General features: G+C 48.0%; 1 protein-coding gene across 1 annotated transcript in view; it reads right to left on the reverse strand.

Moving 5' to 3' along the window:
* Positions 1-5,874: 5,874 nt before the first annotated feature.
* ERO1B (endoplasmic reticulum oxidoreductase 1 beta) overlaps positions 5,875-19,508 on the reverse strand; it is a 41,979-nt gene continuing 28,345 nt past the window's right edge. Inside the window, exons 13-16 of the mRNA XM_038760983.1 lie at positions 15,532-15,601; positions 13,857-13,943; positions 8,510-8,643; positions 5,875-7,947 (exon numbers count right to left, since the gene is read on the reverse strand). Of these exons, the coding sequence (XP_038616911.1) occupies positions 7,887-7,947; positions 8,510-8,643; positions 13,857-13,943; positions 15,532-15,601 (352 nt within the window). The 3' untranslated portion in view covers positions 5,875-7,886. The remainder of the gene's footprint in view (positions 7,948-8,509; positions 8,644-13,856; positions 13,944-15,531; positions 15,602-19,508) is intronic.

The following is a 19,508-nucleotide window of genomic DNA, read 5'->3' on the forward strand; positions in this document are numbered from 1 at the left end:
TTGAGCACTTACTGTGTGCAGAACACTGGACTAAGCGCTTGGGAAGTCCAAGTTGGCAACATCTAGAGACGGTCCCTACCCAACAGTGGGCTCACAGTCTAGATGGGGAGACAGACAACAAAACAAAACATATTAACAAAATAAAATAAATAGAATAAATATGTACAAGTGAAATAAATAGAGTAATAGGCTTCCTCCAACGGGATGACAACGGAGCAAGGTGGAGAGAGCAAAGGACTGTGGAAGGCGGGAGAATGCGGCCCTGGCCCAGTTCTGCCTCTGCTTACTGGGTGACATTTTGTGAGTCGGCCTCTCTGGGCCTCACTTTCCTTTTCTGTAAACTGGGGGGAAAATATCGCTTCTCCCTGCCCCCCAAGTGAGGCCCATGGGGGACAAGACTGGGTCCAAGTTGGTTGTCTTGTATTTACTTCTGCACTGGGCACGTACCCTGGGGAAGCCACCATTTTTGCACTGATCAAAGAGCAGCAAATCGGGGCAAAGCCCCAGCCCCCGCAAAAGGGAGTTGGAAGGGGTGGCTTTGCTGCTTCTTGATCGGTCAGTGTCAATCGCACCTGATTTTAACGAGGCTCCTCACTGACCAAGCCCTGACTTGGGTTGGTGTGGCATCCTTCGGGGCTGGAAAGCCGGAGCCCACCCTACAGCCCGACCCCCGTAAGCCTCTCAGAAACTCAGAGAAGCCAGAGAACGGAGCCGGGAAAGGTGTGACCCAACATTCCTGTGACCGGTGTTCATCCACCTGAGCCGGGGGGTGAGTGCAATTTCAAGGGCACGGCTTGTCCGAAATGGGAGCAGGAAGTTAAAGCCTCATCCTCCTTCTTGCCCGGGCCTTGGCACGGGAAAGGGCCCGGAACCGACCCCGGATCCCAAGCCGCCTGCCCCCTTTTTCAGAGAGTTGCCAAGGACTGGACTGGTTGCCCGGCCCAGCAATCCATCCCGGCCATGGCCACGGGCCGCACAGCTCTCTAGCCAACAGGGTTAGCCGAGAGGTGAACAAAGATAAGCCAGCGCTCATCTTAGAGGCAAATCCCAACGCAACGCAGCATTCTGGGACCAAAGGCATGGTGTCTACCCTCCACTCCCTTCAAAGATTTCGAGGAATGAAAGCCAGAGTGAAGACTCGCATCTCAAATAACCCCCGCTAAATTCACTGTACTTGGGAAACAAAATAACTAACTTTGGGGCATTCACTTCAAGATGATTTACTTAGAGAATTTTATATCTTTCAGGGCATTTGTGCCCTGAAATAGGATTGCACTGAATGTTGCCTTAAACTTGTTTACTCTGATTTTAAAGATTAAACCTTGAAAAACAATACTTTGCTCTCTTTGCTACTGAATAACTGGTGGGAAAGGTCTCTGTGTATCCTCATCAACACTCCGCTGCTTTTAACACTATGATTGTGTCGTATCTTGTCAGGCGCGTGTTGTCAAAAGAACATTCCCCAACATGTGGCTATTTCACTAGGATTAATTATTTGTTTAGAGAGGGGACAAAACCTTATTCCCGCTGACCGTTTCAGTTGTGTTTCCAAAACTCTCCAAGTAAAAGCAAATAAGATTCACAGCTGATGAATAGATTAGCCTAAAGCTTGCAACACCCAGCGAAAGCACACAAAAGGCAGGCTACTAGGAAATGATCCCTCCCTCCCTCTCCAGAGAGAGTGGGGGAGAAGAGTGGGAAGAAAAACACAATTTTCATTTGGGTCCCTGATTGATTAACCTAAAAGCAAGCTGAATTTTTCTTCCAACCCAAATCCTGCAGTCTCTCCTCGCTATACTGATTAAAGCTACTCGTTCTTAGAAATCTAAGGAGCCCCAGCAGAAATTACAGGTTCCATTGTTAGCGGTTGGAAAAAATATTCAGATCCCAAACCTATTGCTTTTCCATAAGAAGAATAATCATCTTAATGAAAGCTTGCAGGATTTCCAACTCATGGATCCAGCTGACCATATCTGAGTGAAAATCACAAACTAACCCTTATCCCCAAAAGACTGCGTAACAACAGATAATAATAATAATAATGATGGTATTTGTTAAGCGCTTACTATGTGCAAAGCACTGTTTTAAGCGCTGGATAGTCGTCGGGCAATCATTCATTCATTCATTCAATCGTATTTATTGAGCACTTACTGTGTGCAGAGCACTGTACTAAGTGCTAAGTAAGTACTAATCAGTCTCTTTTTTAGAGTGCTTACTGTGTGCAGAGTACTATACTAAGCGCTTCAAAGAATACAATATGACAATAAACAGACACATTCCCTGCCCATGACAAGCTCACAGTCCAGAGGGGGAGACAGATATTAATAGAAATAAATGACAGATATGGACATAAGTGGTGTGGGGCTGGGAATGCGGGATGAATAAAGGGAACAAGTCGGGGCAAGGCAGAAGGGAGTGGGAGAAGAGGAAAGGGGGTTTTAGTCAGGGAAGGCCTCTTGGAGGAGATGGGCTTTCAATAAGGCTTTGAAGCGGGGGCCCAGGTGCCTGCCTGCATTATTTGCAGGAACATGGAGAATCTCAGTATACGAGTCATGGAATTTTAAAAAATAATAATAATATTTATTAAGCGCTTACTCTGTGCAAAGCACTGTTCTAAGCGCTGGGGAGGTTACAAGGTGATCAGGTTGTCCCATGGGGGGCTCACAGTCTTCATCCCCATTTTACAGATAAGGTCATTCATTCATTCATTCAATCGTATTTATTGAGCGCTTACTGTGTGCAGAGCACTGTACTAAGCGCTTGGGAAGTACAAGTTGGCAACATATAGAGATGACCCCTACCCAACAATGGGCTCACAGTCTAGAAGGGGCTCACAGTCTAGAAGGTTCACTGAGGTCGAGAACTGAAGTGACTTGCCCAAAGTCACCCAGCTGACAATTGGCAGAGCCGGGATTTGAACCCATGACCTCCGACTCCAAAGCCTGGGCTCTTCCCGCTGAGCCACGCTGCTTCTCTTAAAACCACAAATTATCCTTTAAAATCCCCCTGGCTGATTTAGAAAGCATCGTATTTCCAACGTTTTCTTACCTTGCTCAACAAGTACAGAACCGCATGTGGAGTGCAGAGTACTGTATTCGTTCTAGAAAATGACTACAAGGCTGATCTGTCGAATTTGGGGGCTACGACTTGGCATTTTGGGCATCGGTTTAGTGGATCAAAATCCTCAGTCATTGAGATGATGCCGTGTGAGAAATTTGAATTTTGCAGATTTGTAAGCTCCTCGTTGGCAGGCGTCGCCCCAACCAACTCTGTTGTACTACTTTCCTGAGTGCTTGGTGCAGTGTTCTCCATGAAGCAGCGTGGCTCAGTGGAAAGAGCCCGGGCTTTGGAGTCAGAGGTCATGGGTTTGAATCCCGGCTCATCTGGGTGACTCTGGGCAAGTCACTTCACTTCTCTGGGCCTCAGTTCCCTCATCTGTAAAATGGGGATGAAGACTGTGAGCCCCACGTGGGACAACCTGATCACCTTGCAATCACCCCAGCGCTTAGAACAGTGCTTTGCACACAGTAAGTGCTTAATAAATGTCATTATTATCAGCGCTTAGAACAGTGTTTTGCACATAGTAAGCGCTTAATAAATGCCATTATCAGCGCTTAGAACAGTGCTTTGCACATGGTAAGCGCTTAATAAATGCCATCATTATTATTATTATAGTAAGCAGCATGGCCTAGTGGAAAGAGCTGCCCCTCTGCACCTCTCCCTGCCAGCCCCGAGCCAAATTAAATTAAAAAACCCCTCAAAAAACAAACCTACCCCAGCTGCAGAAATATAAACTATTCTTCAGTGCCGGACCATGGGAATGTTTGTGGATTTTCCATTTCCTACCATATTACCAAGTGCTTGGAAGCAGCGTGGCGTAGTGAACAGAACACAGGCCTGGGACTCAGAGGGTCATGGGTTTGAATCTCTGCTCCTCCCCTCATCTGCTGTGACCTTGGGTGAGTCACTTCACTTCTCTGGGCCTCAGTTACCTCATCTGTAAAATGCGGATTGAGACTGGGAGCCCCACATGGGGCTGGGACTGTGTCCAACCCGATTAACTTGTCTCTACCCTAGCACTTAGTACAGTGCCTGGCACATAGTAAGCGCTTAATATAATTAAGTATAATAATTAAGTATAATAATTAAGTATATATAAGTAAGCGCTTAATATTATTAGTATTATTATTATTACCAATGCCCAGGAAGCACACCTCAGTTCCTACCAAGCTCCTAAGATTAGCCTCAACCCTTGGGACAGAACTCGGAAACGCCTTGATTTTTCCACAGAGAAGTGGACACTTAAAAACGGTGGAGGCAGTTGCTTAAGAATCCATCTTCCGTATTGGAATGTCACTTCCTAGAAATCCTCTCGGGAATCCCTTCATTCTGTCCCTGGGTGCTGTTTGGGATATGTAGCAGAGGGGCCGAGGTTACTCTTTCTCTCTCTAGTTTAGAGCGTCTCCCCATTAGTTTCCCGTGCCACTGGAAACACGGATATCATCCTAGAGATCCATCAGTCATATTTACTGAACACTTATTGTACGCAGAGCACTGTATTAAGAGCTTGGGAGAGTTGATAGACACAATCCCTGCCCAGAATGAGCTAGAGGGGAAGACAGAATTATTATAAATTATGGATTCATTCGTTCAATCGTATTTATTGAGCGCTTACTGTGTGCAGAGCACTGTACTAAGCGCTTGGGAAGTACAAGTTGGCAACATATAGAGACGGTCCCTACCCAATAACGGGCTCACAGTCTAGTATACATAAGCCGCTGTGGAGCTGAGGGAGGGGTGGAAAACGGTGAAATTCCAAGTGCAAAGGTGGTGCAGAAGGGAATGGAAGATAATAATGATAATAACTGTGGCATTTGTTAAGCGTTTGCCATGTGCCAGGCGCTGTACTAAGCGCTGGGGTGGATACAAGCAAACTGGGTTGGACACAGTCCCTGTCCCTCATGAGACTCATAGTCTTCATCCCCATTTTACAGGTGAGATAGCCGAGGTCCAGAGAAGTGAAGTGACTTGCCCAAGGTCGTACAGCAGAAAAGTGGCGAAGTCAGGATTAGAACCCAGGTCCGTGTTCTATCCGCTAGGCCACGTTGCTACTCAAGAAGAGGACATAAGGGCTTCTTTGGGGCCTAGTAGAGATATGGGGACAATAGAGGGAAAACAGAAACAAACGCTCATACCGTCAACTCTTACCTGGTGTCTAGCACTGTGTTTTGCCCACAGTTGGCCTCCAATAAATATTGAATCAATTGAATCTCCAACGCGAGGGAAGTCCTAATGAAAGAAAGCATTTATGCTACACCAAAGAAATCAATCTTGCTACAAAAACATGAGCTTCGATTCACATTTAACAGAGCCAAAAGAGAAGTAGTTCCAAGACGCATTCAGAATCCAAATCAATCAATGATATCGATTGACATCAACTCCAGAGAATAGCCGGAAATGCCCGTTCGGCGGCGGAGACCTGAGCTTGCTAAATAATTCCAGGGACGGCCCAGAGCCGGTAACCGGGTGACGTACCACTGCAGAGTGCGTTTCTCAAAACCAGCCCTTTTCTCGACCTCGAGGCCGGGTAATAGAAATCCTTTTTTCTCTTCCCATAAATTATCCCTAGCAAAGTTGGGAAAAAATTTTCACGGTGCTTCCTCTACTAATCCCACCGGGACACGGGGGAACGAGTCACGGCGGTGCTCGGCCCCTCAAAATGACTCGACTTTGACGTTGGGTAAGGTCTATTAATACCTCCCCTCTGGAGATGAGACAAGAAAGAGGGCCCCCGCTCCCGGGACCCGAAACACACAACGACCCGATAAGGGTGTTGCTCGGAAAGGGAATTCACGTCAATGAAGGAAAGAGAAGTGGTTTCCCTGCAGGTCTTTATTACGTCTCAGCTGTTACAATCATTTGTGTCATTTTAGGCCGATGAGGGAGGGGGCCAGAGGGACCCTCCGGGGGTCCAACTGCTCTGCCGATCTCGCTTGACACCCAAACAACGGCGTGGACAGAAACAATGCACTAGGAGCCCCCGAAGCTCTCAGAGGGAGCGGCTTGATTTCGGAAATGCACCAAATATCGCAGCACCCGGGATCGAGGAAGGCGTCACCAAGTTGCACTTCAAAACCGTCCCCACTCCAATGATACACTGGGTTTCCCTTCTCTTGGAAATTAGCATTTTGGTTCAAATCAATTCAGTCTTACACATAAGGGACTCTGAATTGTCTCACCTTCTCCACAGCATTCTGGCGGACTATTTTCTCCGAGGTTAGGGGGAAGAAAAAAATCACATCGGAAATCAGGGCAACAAACAGAAAGAAGCAATGGTTCTCACCCCTAGTACATTAAATCCTCAAATGGTCAAAGTACGGGCACCGTGAAAGCACGCACAGAAAATTTCCACAGAAAACGGAATTTAAAAAATGATCGGCGGCAAGGGTAAGCCCGAATTGTCTATCATTTCCAAACTATTGTGGACTTGAAATAGCGATTTACCAAGACCTTAATTGTGCTAACTAAACACACGCACACAAACCAGGAAAATGATTTCTTAGTCACTTTTCAGAACAAGCTGGCCCAAAGCCTGCAAGGAGTCGAACGAGCCCTTTAATGTTCAAACTTGTTGAACCAGATCCTTTTAACTCTCCACTCCAAGCACAGCTCGGACTCTGACAGGATGAAACAATGGTTTAAGAGCACTTTTTCATTCGCTTTGTAAAAACTGAAGTGGCTACGAAATATAGACTTTTTGGTAGGTTCTACCTGTTATTCCTCAAACGGAGGCAAACTCCCTCATTAAAGACCAGCACTCTGGCTTTTTCAATCATCAAAAGAGTACAGCTTCTGCTTTCCTTGGTCGGAGGTTAATCAGTATGAAATTCAGAAAATCATCATCCGCTACTTTACTGAACACAGTGGGCAGTCCTGAATTCCCCCCGACCCCACGAAGGATCCAACCGCACCCCTTGAATTCATTTACCCGCTCGACATTCTACCTAAGAAAGCAAGATTAAGGGTTTGGGGGCAAGTATTAGCAGGGGTGGAGATTGCATAGACGGTAGAAGTCTTAAAAGAACCAAGCGTTTCTTTAAAAGGCCTAGTTTCAATTAAAGAATGCAAGTTCTGTGCGTGTTTTTTTTTTCTCTTGCCATAAATCTTAGGCTCGTTAAAAATGAATTGCCTGGGAAGACGTATCCTGCTGCTTCCAGAGGACGACTCCGCCTGTTCTGGGAGAGAACGAAAACCATCTATTTTAGGAGTCTGGGCACTGGGTCGTGGGTAGAGGGTTTTCGGGTTGTAACCCCGGGTACCAAGCCCGGGACGGCTGCCGAATATGATGGATTCCTGATCTCCCTCAAGCATTTGCCTCAGCCAGATTTCCCATTTCATTCTGCAATCCAGGAGTAGGGGTGCGAGCTGACCTTTACGACCGGGATTCCCTGTCGAGGGACATCACCAGGAAACATGTAGATAAGTCGTTTCTGTGCCCTTCCAGCAGAAAGCAGCTACCTTACTTTTCCGGGTGATGAGCCTCGGTGCTGGGATGAAGATGGGGTTATTTTAGATTAGCAAGGAAAAAGAAGAATCTACTGATTCGGAGCGGTGGACAGGCGGGAAAGCGCACGGAATTGAACAGAACGGTGTCGTTTACAGGTTTAAAAACTATACACTTCATTCATAAATAGCTCCTCTCCTCGGGATCCGTTTCCTCTAGTAAGGATCATAAATATTCAAGTTGGAACATGAATTTCCCCTGCAAGAGTTCAAAGTTAGTCAAGTCCTAGAAGACTGGTCTCTCCCTGCCGAATGTCCGAACGTTCAAAGACTTCCTGGAGTCATTGTAGGGTCGTCGCTAACCAGGCGGGCGAGAGTCTTTATTACCTACTGTGTTGTAATAAAACCTTAAAATTCTGCAGTTCTCTTATGCTCGTGGAGAGTCTGGAAGACAAAACAATGGGTTTTAGTACAGCGACTGAGAGGCATTGGCATTTCAGATGACTTTTCCTTGTCGTTTTATGAGCCACAATTGGCTCGTCGCTTCAAAAAGACAATTATCCAATTTCAAAATACCAGCACTCCCGAAATAGGAAATTGCCACTTCGGGGCCGGCTGGGGGGGTGGGGTGTTTCCTCTACAGTGTCTTCTCTAAAAGAAGAAGAAAGTCTGCGTCTGTTCTCCTTTATAAATGACAAAGAAACTGGCACAGCTTAGGAGCAGTCCACGAGCAATCTTTCCCCTCTAGACTGGAAGGTCGTGATGGGCAGGGAGCTAGTCTGCTGTTCTCTCCCAAGCACTTGGTACAGTGCTCTGCACATAGTAAGCGCTCAATAAATCCCACCGATTGATGGATGGAGGCAGCGGCTTAAGGACTGTTCTTCTCTCTCCTGAACGAGGCAAAGGGAACCGTTCTCTCTGTGCTTGTTCGGATAGTTTGGGTTCTCTCATTAGATTCACTTTGGAGGGAAAAACAAAGACGAGACACCACCAGGAGACCACTTACCTTCCAAATGCGTTTAAGAGAGCGACTATCTCTTGTCGGGTGAGTTGGAAACCTTTAGACGGGCTGTTCTCTGGAAGCTTCTGAATTTCTTTTTCAGAAAACAAAATCTTTAGCGCCGTTCCTAAGCCTTGGGTCTAAAAGAAATAACGCAAGTGCATTCTGATCATCCTAGTGAACGCCGAACGGCATCTGACTGGACTCTTAGGAGGAGAAATGTCAAGTGCCTGGGATAACTGAGCCCTTGAAAATTAAGCTTTAATTTCAATTTAACCATGTAACCCACCCAGTAATAATGGAGATGCAGCGTGGCCCAGTGCAAAGAGCTAGAGCCTGGGAGTAAGAGGGCCTGGGTTCTAATCCTGGTTCTGCCGATTGCTTTCTGGGTGAACTTGGGCAAGTCACCTCACTTCTCTGTGCCTCGGTTTCAACTGTAAAATGGGGATTAAATACCTGTCCTCCCTCTTAATTAGACTGTGTGCCTCTTAAGGGTGAAGGACTGTGTCTGACCTAAATAACTTGTACCTGCCCCAGCGGTTAGAAGAGTGTTTGGCACCCGGTAAGCTCTTAACAAATAACATTAAAAAATGGCCTGCATCTTTTGAGCTAAATTTGAAAATAAAAAAAGTATAATTGTAAAGAGAGACCAGCCTCATGCTGGATGACAAAGAGGTTCCAAGTCTGATTCAGACAGGGTGTCCACTGAGGGCCCTCACACGTACTGGACACCAAGACGCCTGGGATGTTAAGGGTGTTACTCTGCATAGAGAAGAATTTGTGGCCATCTGCCTGGGGCCAAAGAATCCAGAATCTCCACTTGCTCTAATAATCCTAACGGTTGTTTGTGACAGGGTTTACTACGTACCAAGCACTGTCCTAAGCACTGGGGTAGTTACAAGATAATCAGATCAGACACAGTCCCTGTCCCATATGAGGCTCACAATCTAAGCAGGAGGAAAAATAGGTAATGAATCCCCATTTAACAGATGAGGAGACTGAGGCACAGAGAAGTTAAGCGACTTACTCAAGGCCACAAAGAAGAGTCGGGTTGCCCTCCTGACTCCCTCTGGACCCAGGTGTCATTTCTTTTAGACTGTGAGCCCACTGTTGGGTAGGGACTGTCTCTATATGTTGCCAACTTGTACTTCCCAAGTGCTTAGTACAGTGCTCTGCACACAGTAAGCGCTCAATAAATACGATTGATTGATTGATTGATTGATTCTGAGCCGTGGGACTCGGCGGCAGGAGGCTGGGCAATGAAAATCAATTATTGGGCATAAAGGCTTCGGGTGCACTGTCTGTCCTGGACACGGGACTGGCCGGCCAAACTCCGGATGGTCATCCCGGTATGAAAACCCCCCCACTGGTGAAATTCCTCACATGTGGGGCCTGTGACGCCTTGGCATTCCCTGAAACCAACATAACCCAATACGGCTCTCGCTTTGCTGCCCGGGGCCCGGGCGAGCTGGAAGGAGTCCCCTGTCCATAGAGCAGTTCGGCAGGGCCAGCACTTCCAACCTGACCCCCGAGCTGGGGGTGGGTGGGACAGCCCAGAGACCCTCTGGGTGAGGCCAGGTGGTGGGGAGGGCTGAAGGAGAAGGGAAGGAGGGGCCGGAGGCTGGGGGAAGGGACACGCCGGTTCTTTCGCAGAAGCTCGGCACCGAGGAAACCGAGCCAAGGAGAAGAGAGATTTTTAACTTTGCTTCTCCCATCTGTGTCGAAGGAACGTTCTCCCCTCCCTCCCCATCATCACACACACACATCCACCCACACAGACTCGCTAACTCCCGCCCTGCAAGGGAGTGCAGGGGAATTTCCAGGCTAATTGGCATCTGAGACCTCAATTAGGCCCCTCTGATTGAAGTGTTTGGCCAATCGGTGGCAGAGGTCCGCTGGGCCGGCTCCCTTCCTGGGGATGATGCCAGCCACTGGATGCTCCTCACTACTGAGTCTGGTGCTCCTCCTCTGCTTGGAGGGGGCACTGGAGTGGTGCTTGGGGACCCATGAGGCCCAGCCTCGTACACTGTCAAGCCCCCCTTCTCCCCTACAGCCTCTCACGGGGACGGAAAAAAAAGACCAGCTCGTCCGAAACCCCCTTTTCCAGGAGTTCCGGGTTGGATGGTTGGGAAGGGCGTCCTCAACTCTTGCCTCTTCTAGAAAGTGACGTGAACAGGGCGGTTACTGGCCCTGGTCGGGTGAGGACGGAGGTTTCTGGTTCCCTTTTTGGAACTATTTTTATTCACTTTTTTTTCTCCCCCCTCTCCGTTTTTTCCAGGAGGAGTGAACCCAGCAGCCATCCGGACCGATGCTGTCTCTGGACTGGGGCCCGTGGAGAAGGCGACCGGGCTCCCAGCTTGGGGGAGATAAAGGGGCGGCCTTCCCGGGATGGGTCCAATATTCCGGGCGGCATTTGGGGCGAGGGTCTTCTGGGTCCTTTAAAAGAGTCCTTTTAATAAGAAGGAGGTTGATCGCCCCCCTGCCCCACTTCCACTGACAGCTAAGCTATTTTTTCCTATGGTATTTGTTAAGCGCTTACTATGTGCCACGCATTGTATTAAGCCCTGGGGGAGATACAAGATAATTGGGTTGGGCACAGACCATGACCTCCATGGGCCTCACAGTCTTAATCCCATTTTACAGAGAGATAACAGTCACAGAGAAGTGAGTTGCTCAAGGTCCCAGAGCAGACAATTAGCGGAATCAGGATTAGAACTCAGGCCCTCTGATTCCCAGGCCCGTGCTCTTTCCACTAGGCCATGCTGCATATTCAACATTGGCAGACTCACCTCCTGCAAAATGGGTGAGTTCAGTCAGTCAGCCACATTTACTGAATGCTTGCTGTGTGCAGAGCACTGTACTAAGCGCTTGGTAGAGGACAAAACGACAATATAACGGAGACGTTCCCTGCCCACAACGAGCTTACAGTCTAGAGGGGAGTCTAGAGTCCTGTGCATTTTACAGGAGAACCATGAAGAGAGATCCCATTATCTTTGAAGCAGTGTGGTTTAGTGGCGAGTGCCCAAGCTTGGGAGACAGAGGTCATGAGTTCTAATTCCGCCTCCACCACTTGTCAGCTGTGTGACTTTGGGAAAGTCATTTAACTTCTCTGTAACTCAGTTACTTCAACTGTAAAATGGGGATGAAGACTGTGAGCCCCACGTGGGACAACCTGATAACCTTGTATCTACCCCGGAACTTAGAACAATGCTTGGCACATAGTAAATGCTTAACAAATACTATCATCATCATCATCAACTTGTACTTCCCAAGCGCTTAGTACAGTGCTCTGCACACAGTAAGCACTCAATAAATATGATTGATTGATTGATTGATTATCTTTGCAAAAGGATGGCTCTACTGCTTGCTTGTTTTGTGAGTTCAGATGAGTCTCAACTTCTCTATGCCTCGGTTTCCTCACCTACAGAATGGAAACAAAATGCCTGCTCTTCCTTCCTCTTAGATTATCAGTCGATCGATGATATTTACTGAGCATTTACTGTGTGTGGAGCACTGTGCTAAGTGCTTGGGAAAGTACAATATAATGGAGATACGGTCCCTGCTCACAAGGAGCCTGTGGTCTACAAGGGAAGACAGACAGCAAAACAAATTGCAGAGAGGGAATAGTGGAGAGGAGTAGAAGGATATGTACATAAGTGCTAGAGGTGAGTATCAAATTGTTTAAGGGGTATACAGCCAAGTACACAGGCGATACAGAGGGGAGGTAGGAGAAATGAGGGCTTAGTCAGGGGAAGTCTCTTGGAGGAGATGTGATTTTAGAAGGGTTTGGAAGGTGGGGAGAGTGATGATCTGTGGGATACGAAGTTGGACGGGAACAAGAAATGAGGGCTTAGTCAGGGGAAGTCTCTTGGAGGAGATGTGATTTTAGAAGGGTTTTGAAGGTGGGGAGAGTGATGATCTGTGGGATACGAAGTTGGACGGGAACTGTAAGTTCGTTGTGGGCAGGGACCGTGTACTGTTGCACTGTAATCTCCCAAGCACTTACTACAGTACTCTGCATATAGTAAGTGCTCAATAAATACCACTTATGGTGAGGGAGTTCCAGGCCAGAGGGAAGATGTGGCTGATGGATTGGAGGTGAGATAGGCGAGAGTGAGGTACTCTCCCCTCCTTCCTCCACGAGGCCTTCCCAGACTAAGCCCCGCTTTTCCTCATCTCCCACTTCCATCTGTGTCATCCACTTGCTCCCTTTGCTCTTCCCCCCTTTCCCAGCCCCACAGCACTTAGTTATAGATCTGTAATTTTAATTATTTGTATTGATGTCTGTCTCCCCCTCTCTAGACCGTGAGCTTGTTGTGGGCAAGGAATATCAATGTTTACTGTTGCACTGCACTTTCCTAAGTGCTTGGTACACTCCTCTGAGCACAGTTAGCGCTCAATAAATACAATTGAATGAATGAACAAATGAGATACAGAGAGTAGTTTGGCATGAGAGGAGCGACGTGTGCGCACTGAGTCAATAATAATAATAATAATAATAATAGCATTTATTAAGCGCTTATTATGTGCAGGGCACTGTTCTAAGCGCTGGGGAGGTTACCAGGTGATCAGGTTGTCCCACGGGGGGCTCACAATCTTAATCCCCATTTTACAGATGAGGTAACTGAGGCCCAGAGAAGTGAAGTGACTTGCTCAAAGTCACACAGCTGACAATTGGCAGAGCCGGGATTCGAACCCATGAAATCTAACTCCAAAGCCCGGGCTCTTTCCACTGAGCCACACTGCTTCCCCGTTGTATTCAACAAGATGAGGTAGGAGGGAAAGAACTGATTAGCGTCTCCAAGCCACTGGTAAGGAGTTCCTGTTTGACGTGGAGGTGGATGGACAACTCTTAGGGCGATGTGGACTGAACCTTTTTGTAGAAAAACGATCAGGGCCGCGGAACGAAGTCTGGACTGGAGAGGGGAAGCAAGAGGGAGGGAGGTCAGCAAGGAGGCTGAATGCAGTAGTCAAGGTGGGAGAGGAGGAGTGATTGTATTAATGTGATAGCAGTCTGGACGGAGAGGCAAGGGCGGAGATTAAGAGCCCTGTGTGGAACAGGAGATATGTTCAATCTATCTTGTATTTACCCCAGCTTGGCATATAGTAAGCCTTTTAGACTGTGAGCCCACTGTTGGGTAGGGACTGTCTCTATATGTTGCCAACTTGTACTTCCCAAGCGCTTAGTCCAGTGCTCTGCACACAGTAAGCGCTCAATAAATACAATTGATGATGACGATGATAGTAAGTGCCGAACGAGCGCCTTTGCGACAATTATTACCGAAGCCACTGGGAGAGAGGCACGATACGAATCGAAAAGGAGCAGTGAGGCAGAATCCAAGATGGCACGTACCTGCAATTTTCCCCAGAGCCTGCATTTGTCACAGCCCACGCAGTCCATTATACGGGATATATTCTTGAAATGCAACCGAAACTCTTCCTGAAAGACACATTTTGTACAATTCCGATCGGTCACGCTTGGCTGCCAAATAAACAGCAGGAGTTTTCTAAGTTGGCAACTCCAAAAGGGGAGGCAAAAAAGGTCTTTCAAAGACAGTTCCGACCTGGAATGCCTCTGAATCTAGACAGGTTCCAAACCTTTCAGGCTTAGGGATCGGCAGGAACTGAATCTCATCTTTTAACCTGAAACTAACCCGTGTCTATCAGAGTGGCTCAGTGGAAAGAGCCCGGGCTTTGGAGTCAGAGGTCCTGGGTTCAAATCCCAGCTCCGCCAACTGTCAGCTGTGTGACTTTGGGCAAGTCACTTAACTTCTCTGTGCCTCAGTTACCTCATCTGTAAAATGGGGATTAAAACTGTGAGCCCCCCGTGAGACAACCTGATCACCTTGTAACCTCCCCGGCGCTTAGAAGAGTGCTTTGCACATAGTAAGTGCTTAAACACCATCGTTATTATTATTATTACTCTACTGTATTGTACTTTCCCGAGCACTTAGCAAAATGCTCGCACCCAGTAAGCTCGGTAAATACCACTGCTTGACTGATAATCTAAGAGGAAGGGAGAGTACGCAGTTTCTCTCCATTTTACAGATGAGGGAACTGAGGCGCGGAGAAGTTAGTCTCCTTTCTGAATCCTGGCTCTGCCACTTTCCTGCTCGGGGACCTTGGACAAGTCACCTAACTTCTCTGTGCCTCAATTTCCTCCTCTATAAAATAGGGATTAAGTACGAGTTCATACTTTGCACCCCGCTTGGGACACGGCCTGTGTCCGATCTGACTGTATTATATGTAGTCCAACGTTTAGGACAGTGCTTGGGGGACAGGACGGTTTGGGGCCTGTCACCATTTGGCCCCTGCTCCAGCTGGACTCGGGGCAAAACTTCGAAGGTTAAGCCCCCCAACTCCCTAGCCCCCTTGAGCGACTCTTAGCCTGAACCCCATAATCCCCAGCCCCTGTGAGGCACCCCTAGCCCAAGTCCCACGCTTTTCGGACCCCAGAAGCCACTCCTAGCCTGGAGGCACGGAGTGAATCATTCATTCATTCAATCATATTTATTGAGCGCTTACTATGTGCCGAGCACTGTACTAAGAGCTTGGGAAGTCCAAGTCGGCAACATATAGAGACGGTCCCTACCCTACAGCGGGCTCACAGTCTAGAAGGGGGAGACAGACGAATCGCACGGAGTCCCCCACAAAAGGGACTTCTCTTGGGGGGGGCAGAGGAACTCTTGCACATCTGCAGCCTCCTGAGTGTGGAGGTGAAGAGTAAAGGATGTTTTCTGAGATTAAGCACCTCTCTTAGCTACTCTCTGCCTAGGGGTCATTTAAAAAAAAATCCCTTGCACGTGGACGGAGCGTTTGACTTTATGTCTTCCAATTGGCACTGTAAACTGGTGGCGGGCAGGGGAGGGGACTTCCTTTCCCCTGTCTTGCTTTCCTACAGAGCCCAGACTGGTGCTGAGCCCCTCAGGGAGGGGGAGGACGGGGGCTACACTTATGGGACGCCAGAGGTCTCAGCCTCTTTACGTCGAGCGGGATTTGAAAACCTGGGGAAACGTTCCTGACTTTACCTTCAAGGACTTGGCTCCTTTCTTCTCCCCGGCGAACATGGACTTTTCATCAAAGTGCATAGGAAAGGACCTGGAAAAGAACAATTTTCTTGCGAATTAATGGGAAAATTTCTATCTTGTTTTATCAGGTACCCAATCTTCTGCAGGCCGGACTGCCACAGTCCTCTTTGCGCACGTCCCCCATCCTACTCCATCCTCCTTCCGCAGGGTCCTGTCCCTGCCAGTGGCAAAGCCCAGCCAAGGCTCACTCCTCCGACTCCGGCAGGCCTGCTCTTAGCAGCCCACCGGTATCTCCCCATCAGAAATGAGCTGAGAAGCAATAATAATTGTAATTATTTATGTGCTTACTATGTGCCAAGCGCTCTTCTAAAAACTGGGATAGATACGAGGTAGTCGGGTCGGACACGGTCCCTGTCCCACACGGGGCTCACACTCTGAAGAGAAGTAGCAAGGCGTGGTGGCTAGAGGCCGGGCCTGGGAGTTGGAAGGTCATGGGTTCTAATCCCGGCTCCGCCACTTGTCTGCTGTGTGAACTTGGGCAAATTCACTTCACTTCTCAGTTACCTCATCTGGAAAATGAGGATTGAGACTGTGAGCCCTGTGTGGGACAGGGACTGTGTCCACCTAACTTGCTTGTAACCACCCCAGTGCTTAGCCCAGTGTCTGGAACACAGTAAGAGCTTAACAAATACCACGATTATTATTATTATTAACAAAAATCCCCATTTGATGGATGAGGTAACTGAGGCCCAGAGAAGTGAAGTGACTTGCCCAAGGTCACACAGCAGACATGTTCCCTCATCTGTAAAATGGGGATTAAGAGGGGGACAACCTGATCACCTTGTAACCTCCCCAGTGCTTAGAAAAGTGCTTTGCACATAGTAAGCGCTTAATAAATGCCATCATTATTATTGTTATGTGGCCGAGCCGGGATGAGAACCCAGGCGAGGTTCTCACTGCCACTAGGCCACACTGCTTCCCTCTCCCGAGCGCTTAATACAGTTCTCTGCACACAGTAAGCACTCATAATAATAATAATAATGATGGCATTTATTAAGCGCTTACTATGTGCAAAGCACTGTTCTAAGCGCTGAATGCTTGTGGGCAGGGACTTGGACCTCTTCCGCCAATATAAGGCTGTACTCCTCCAGGAAGCATTCTATGATAACCCTTTAACCCTTCGTCCTCCACCCCGGAGTGACTCATTCCTCTCTCTTAAACTCATTTTTGTAATTTTCTTCGCACTCACACACGCTTGCACACGTACACATGCATACTCCTCTATGTTGATTGTTTATCTGTCTTTCCTTCCTATTCGATTATAATCTCTCTGAGCTCTGGGGAAGTGGGTTCTGATGCCTGGAAGAGCGTTTTACACTCCCTGCATGAGTGAAACATACTTCCTGCTGATGAGGATGATAGTAACAGTGACCATAACAGTAGCAACTGCACGTGTTTAAAATGTCTGCAATTACCTGAGGGTAATGATGTGTCCTCTTCGATTCAGAAAAAGGTAATCAAATGTGCAAAAATGCCAAATACCCTGCCACTCCCCAATGTACCTCCTCAACCCTTATGGAGTTTAGCTCTCCCAAGTGCTTAGTACAGGGCTCTGCACATAGTAAGCCTTCAACTGATTGATTGATTGATTGGAGATTAATTGGAAGCCGGGGGCAGAAACCAAAGACTCAATCAGATTTAGTGAGTGCTTACTATGGGCAGAGCACTTAATAATAATAATAATAATGATGGCATTTATTAAGTGCTTACTATGTGCAAAGCACTGTTCTAAGCGCTGGGGAGTTTACAAGGTGATCAGGTTGTCCCACGGGCGGCTCACAGTCTTAATCCCCGTTTTACAGATGAGGGAACTGAGGGCCAGAGAAGTGAAGTGACTTGCCCAAAGTCACACAGCTGACAAGTGGCGGAGACGGGATTTGAACCCAGGACCTCTGACTCCAAAGCCCGGGCTCTTTCCACTGAGCCACGCTGCTTCCCCAAGAGCACTTGGGAGAGGACAATATAAAAGAGTTGACAGACACGTTCCCTGCCCAAAGTGAGAAGGCAAGACAGACTAGACTGTAAGCTCGTTATGGGCAGGGAATGTCAGTTTATTGTTGCACTGTACTTTCCCAAGCAGGTAGTACAGTAGCAAGCGCTCAATAAATACGACTGGATGAACGAATGAACATGAATACACAGCGCTCAATAAATACAACTGAATGAATGAATGAATGAACAGAAATAAGTAAATGACAGATATGATAACTGTGGTATTTGTTAAGTGCTTATTATGGGCCTGGCACTGTACTAAGCCCTGGGGTGGATATGAGGAAATCGGGTTGGACACGGTCCCTATCCCAAGTGGGATTCCCAGTCTCAATCCCCATTTTACAGATGAGGTCACAGAGGCCCAGAGAATAATAATAATGATGATGGCATTTGTTAAGCGCTTACTATGTGCAAAGCACTGTTCTAAGCGCTGGGGGGGGATACAATGTGATCAGATTGTCCCATGGGGGGCTCACAGTCAATCCCCATTTTACAGATGAGGTAACTGAGGCTCAGGGAAGTTAAGTGACTTGCCCGACGTCACCCAGCAGACGTGTGGCGGAGCCGGGATTCGAACCCATGACCTCTGACTCCAAAGCCCGGGCTCTTTCCACTGAGCCACGCTGCTTCTCTAAGTGAAGAGAAGTGAAGTGACTGGCCCAAGGTCACACAGCAGACAAGTGGCGGAGCCGGGATTAGAACCTACGACTTTCTAACTCCTGGGCCTGGGCTCTATTCCCTACGCCACGCTGCTTCTCCGAAATAAACCCAAGTCCTGTGGAGGTGAAGAAGGGGTGAATTAAGGGTGCGAAGCCCAACGTAAGGGCAAGGAGACGGGGGGCTTCGGTGGGAGGACCCCGTTGGGTAGTTGAGATTAGTGCTGGAGTCTGATCCAGGGAAGCAGCGTGGCTCAGTGGAAAGAGCACGGGCTTGGGAGTCAGAGGCTGTGGGTTCTAATCCCAGCTCCGCCACCTGTCAGCTGTGTGACTTTGGGCAAGTCACTCAACTCCTCTGTGCCTCAGTTACCTCATCTGTAAAACGGGGATTAAGAATGTGAGCCCCACGTGGGACAACCTGATTCCCTTGTATCTCCCCCAGCGCTTAGAACAGTGCCTGGCACATAGTAAGCGCTTAACAAATGCCACCATTATTATTATTATCCAGGGCCACTTGCCAGCTCTCCCCCCTGCCCGTCGTGTGCCCACTGAGGCACAGATGCAACTGGCGGGTGGCCGAGCAGGGATGCAACACGCGGTGGACGCATGCGTGACCTCTGCCTTTGAGCCACCCTGCCATAAAAGCTCATGGTCTTGGGGGCTTGTACCCCCCAAATACTTTGATGCTCACCCTGCCCCAGCCCCACAGCATATTTACATCCACTTTCTTCATTCATTAATTCATATTTATTGAGCGCTTACTGTGTGCAGAGCACTGTACTATGCGCTTGGGAAGTACAAGTCGGTAACATCTAGAGACGGTCCCTACCCAATGACGGGCTCACAGTCTAGAAGAGGGAGACAGACAACAAAACAAAACATGTGGACAGGTGTCAAAATCATCAGAACAAAAGGAATTAAAGCTAGACGCACATCATTAACAAAAGAAATCGTAAATATGTACAAGTAATAGAGTAATAAACAGCACTTAAAACAGTGCTCAGCGCTTAGAACAGTGCTTTGCACATAGAAAGCGCTTAATAAATGCCATCATTATAATAATAAATCTGTACAAATATATATACAGGTGCTGTGGGGAGGGGAAGGAGGTAGGATGGGGGGGATCATCATCATCATCATCATCAATCGTATTTATTGAGCGCTTACTATGTGCAGAGCACTGTACTAAGCGCTTGGGAAGTACAAATTGGCAACATATAGAGACAGTCCCTCCCCAACAGTGGGCTCACAGTCTAAAAGGGGGGATGG

This window comes from Tachyglossus aculeatus, chromosome 19, assembly GCF_015852505.1.
Source record: "Tachyglossus aculeatus isolate mTacAcu1 chromosome 19, mTacAcu1.pri, whole genome shotgun sequence".
In the NCBI taxonomy this organism is placed as follows: Eukaryota; Metazoa; Chordata; class Mammalia; order Monotremata; family Tachyglossidae; genus Tachyglossus; species Tachyglossus aculeatus.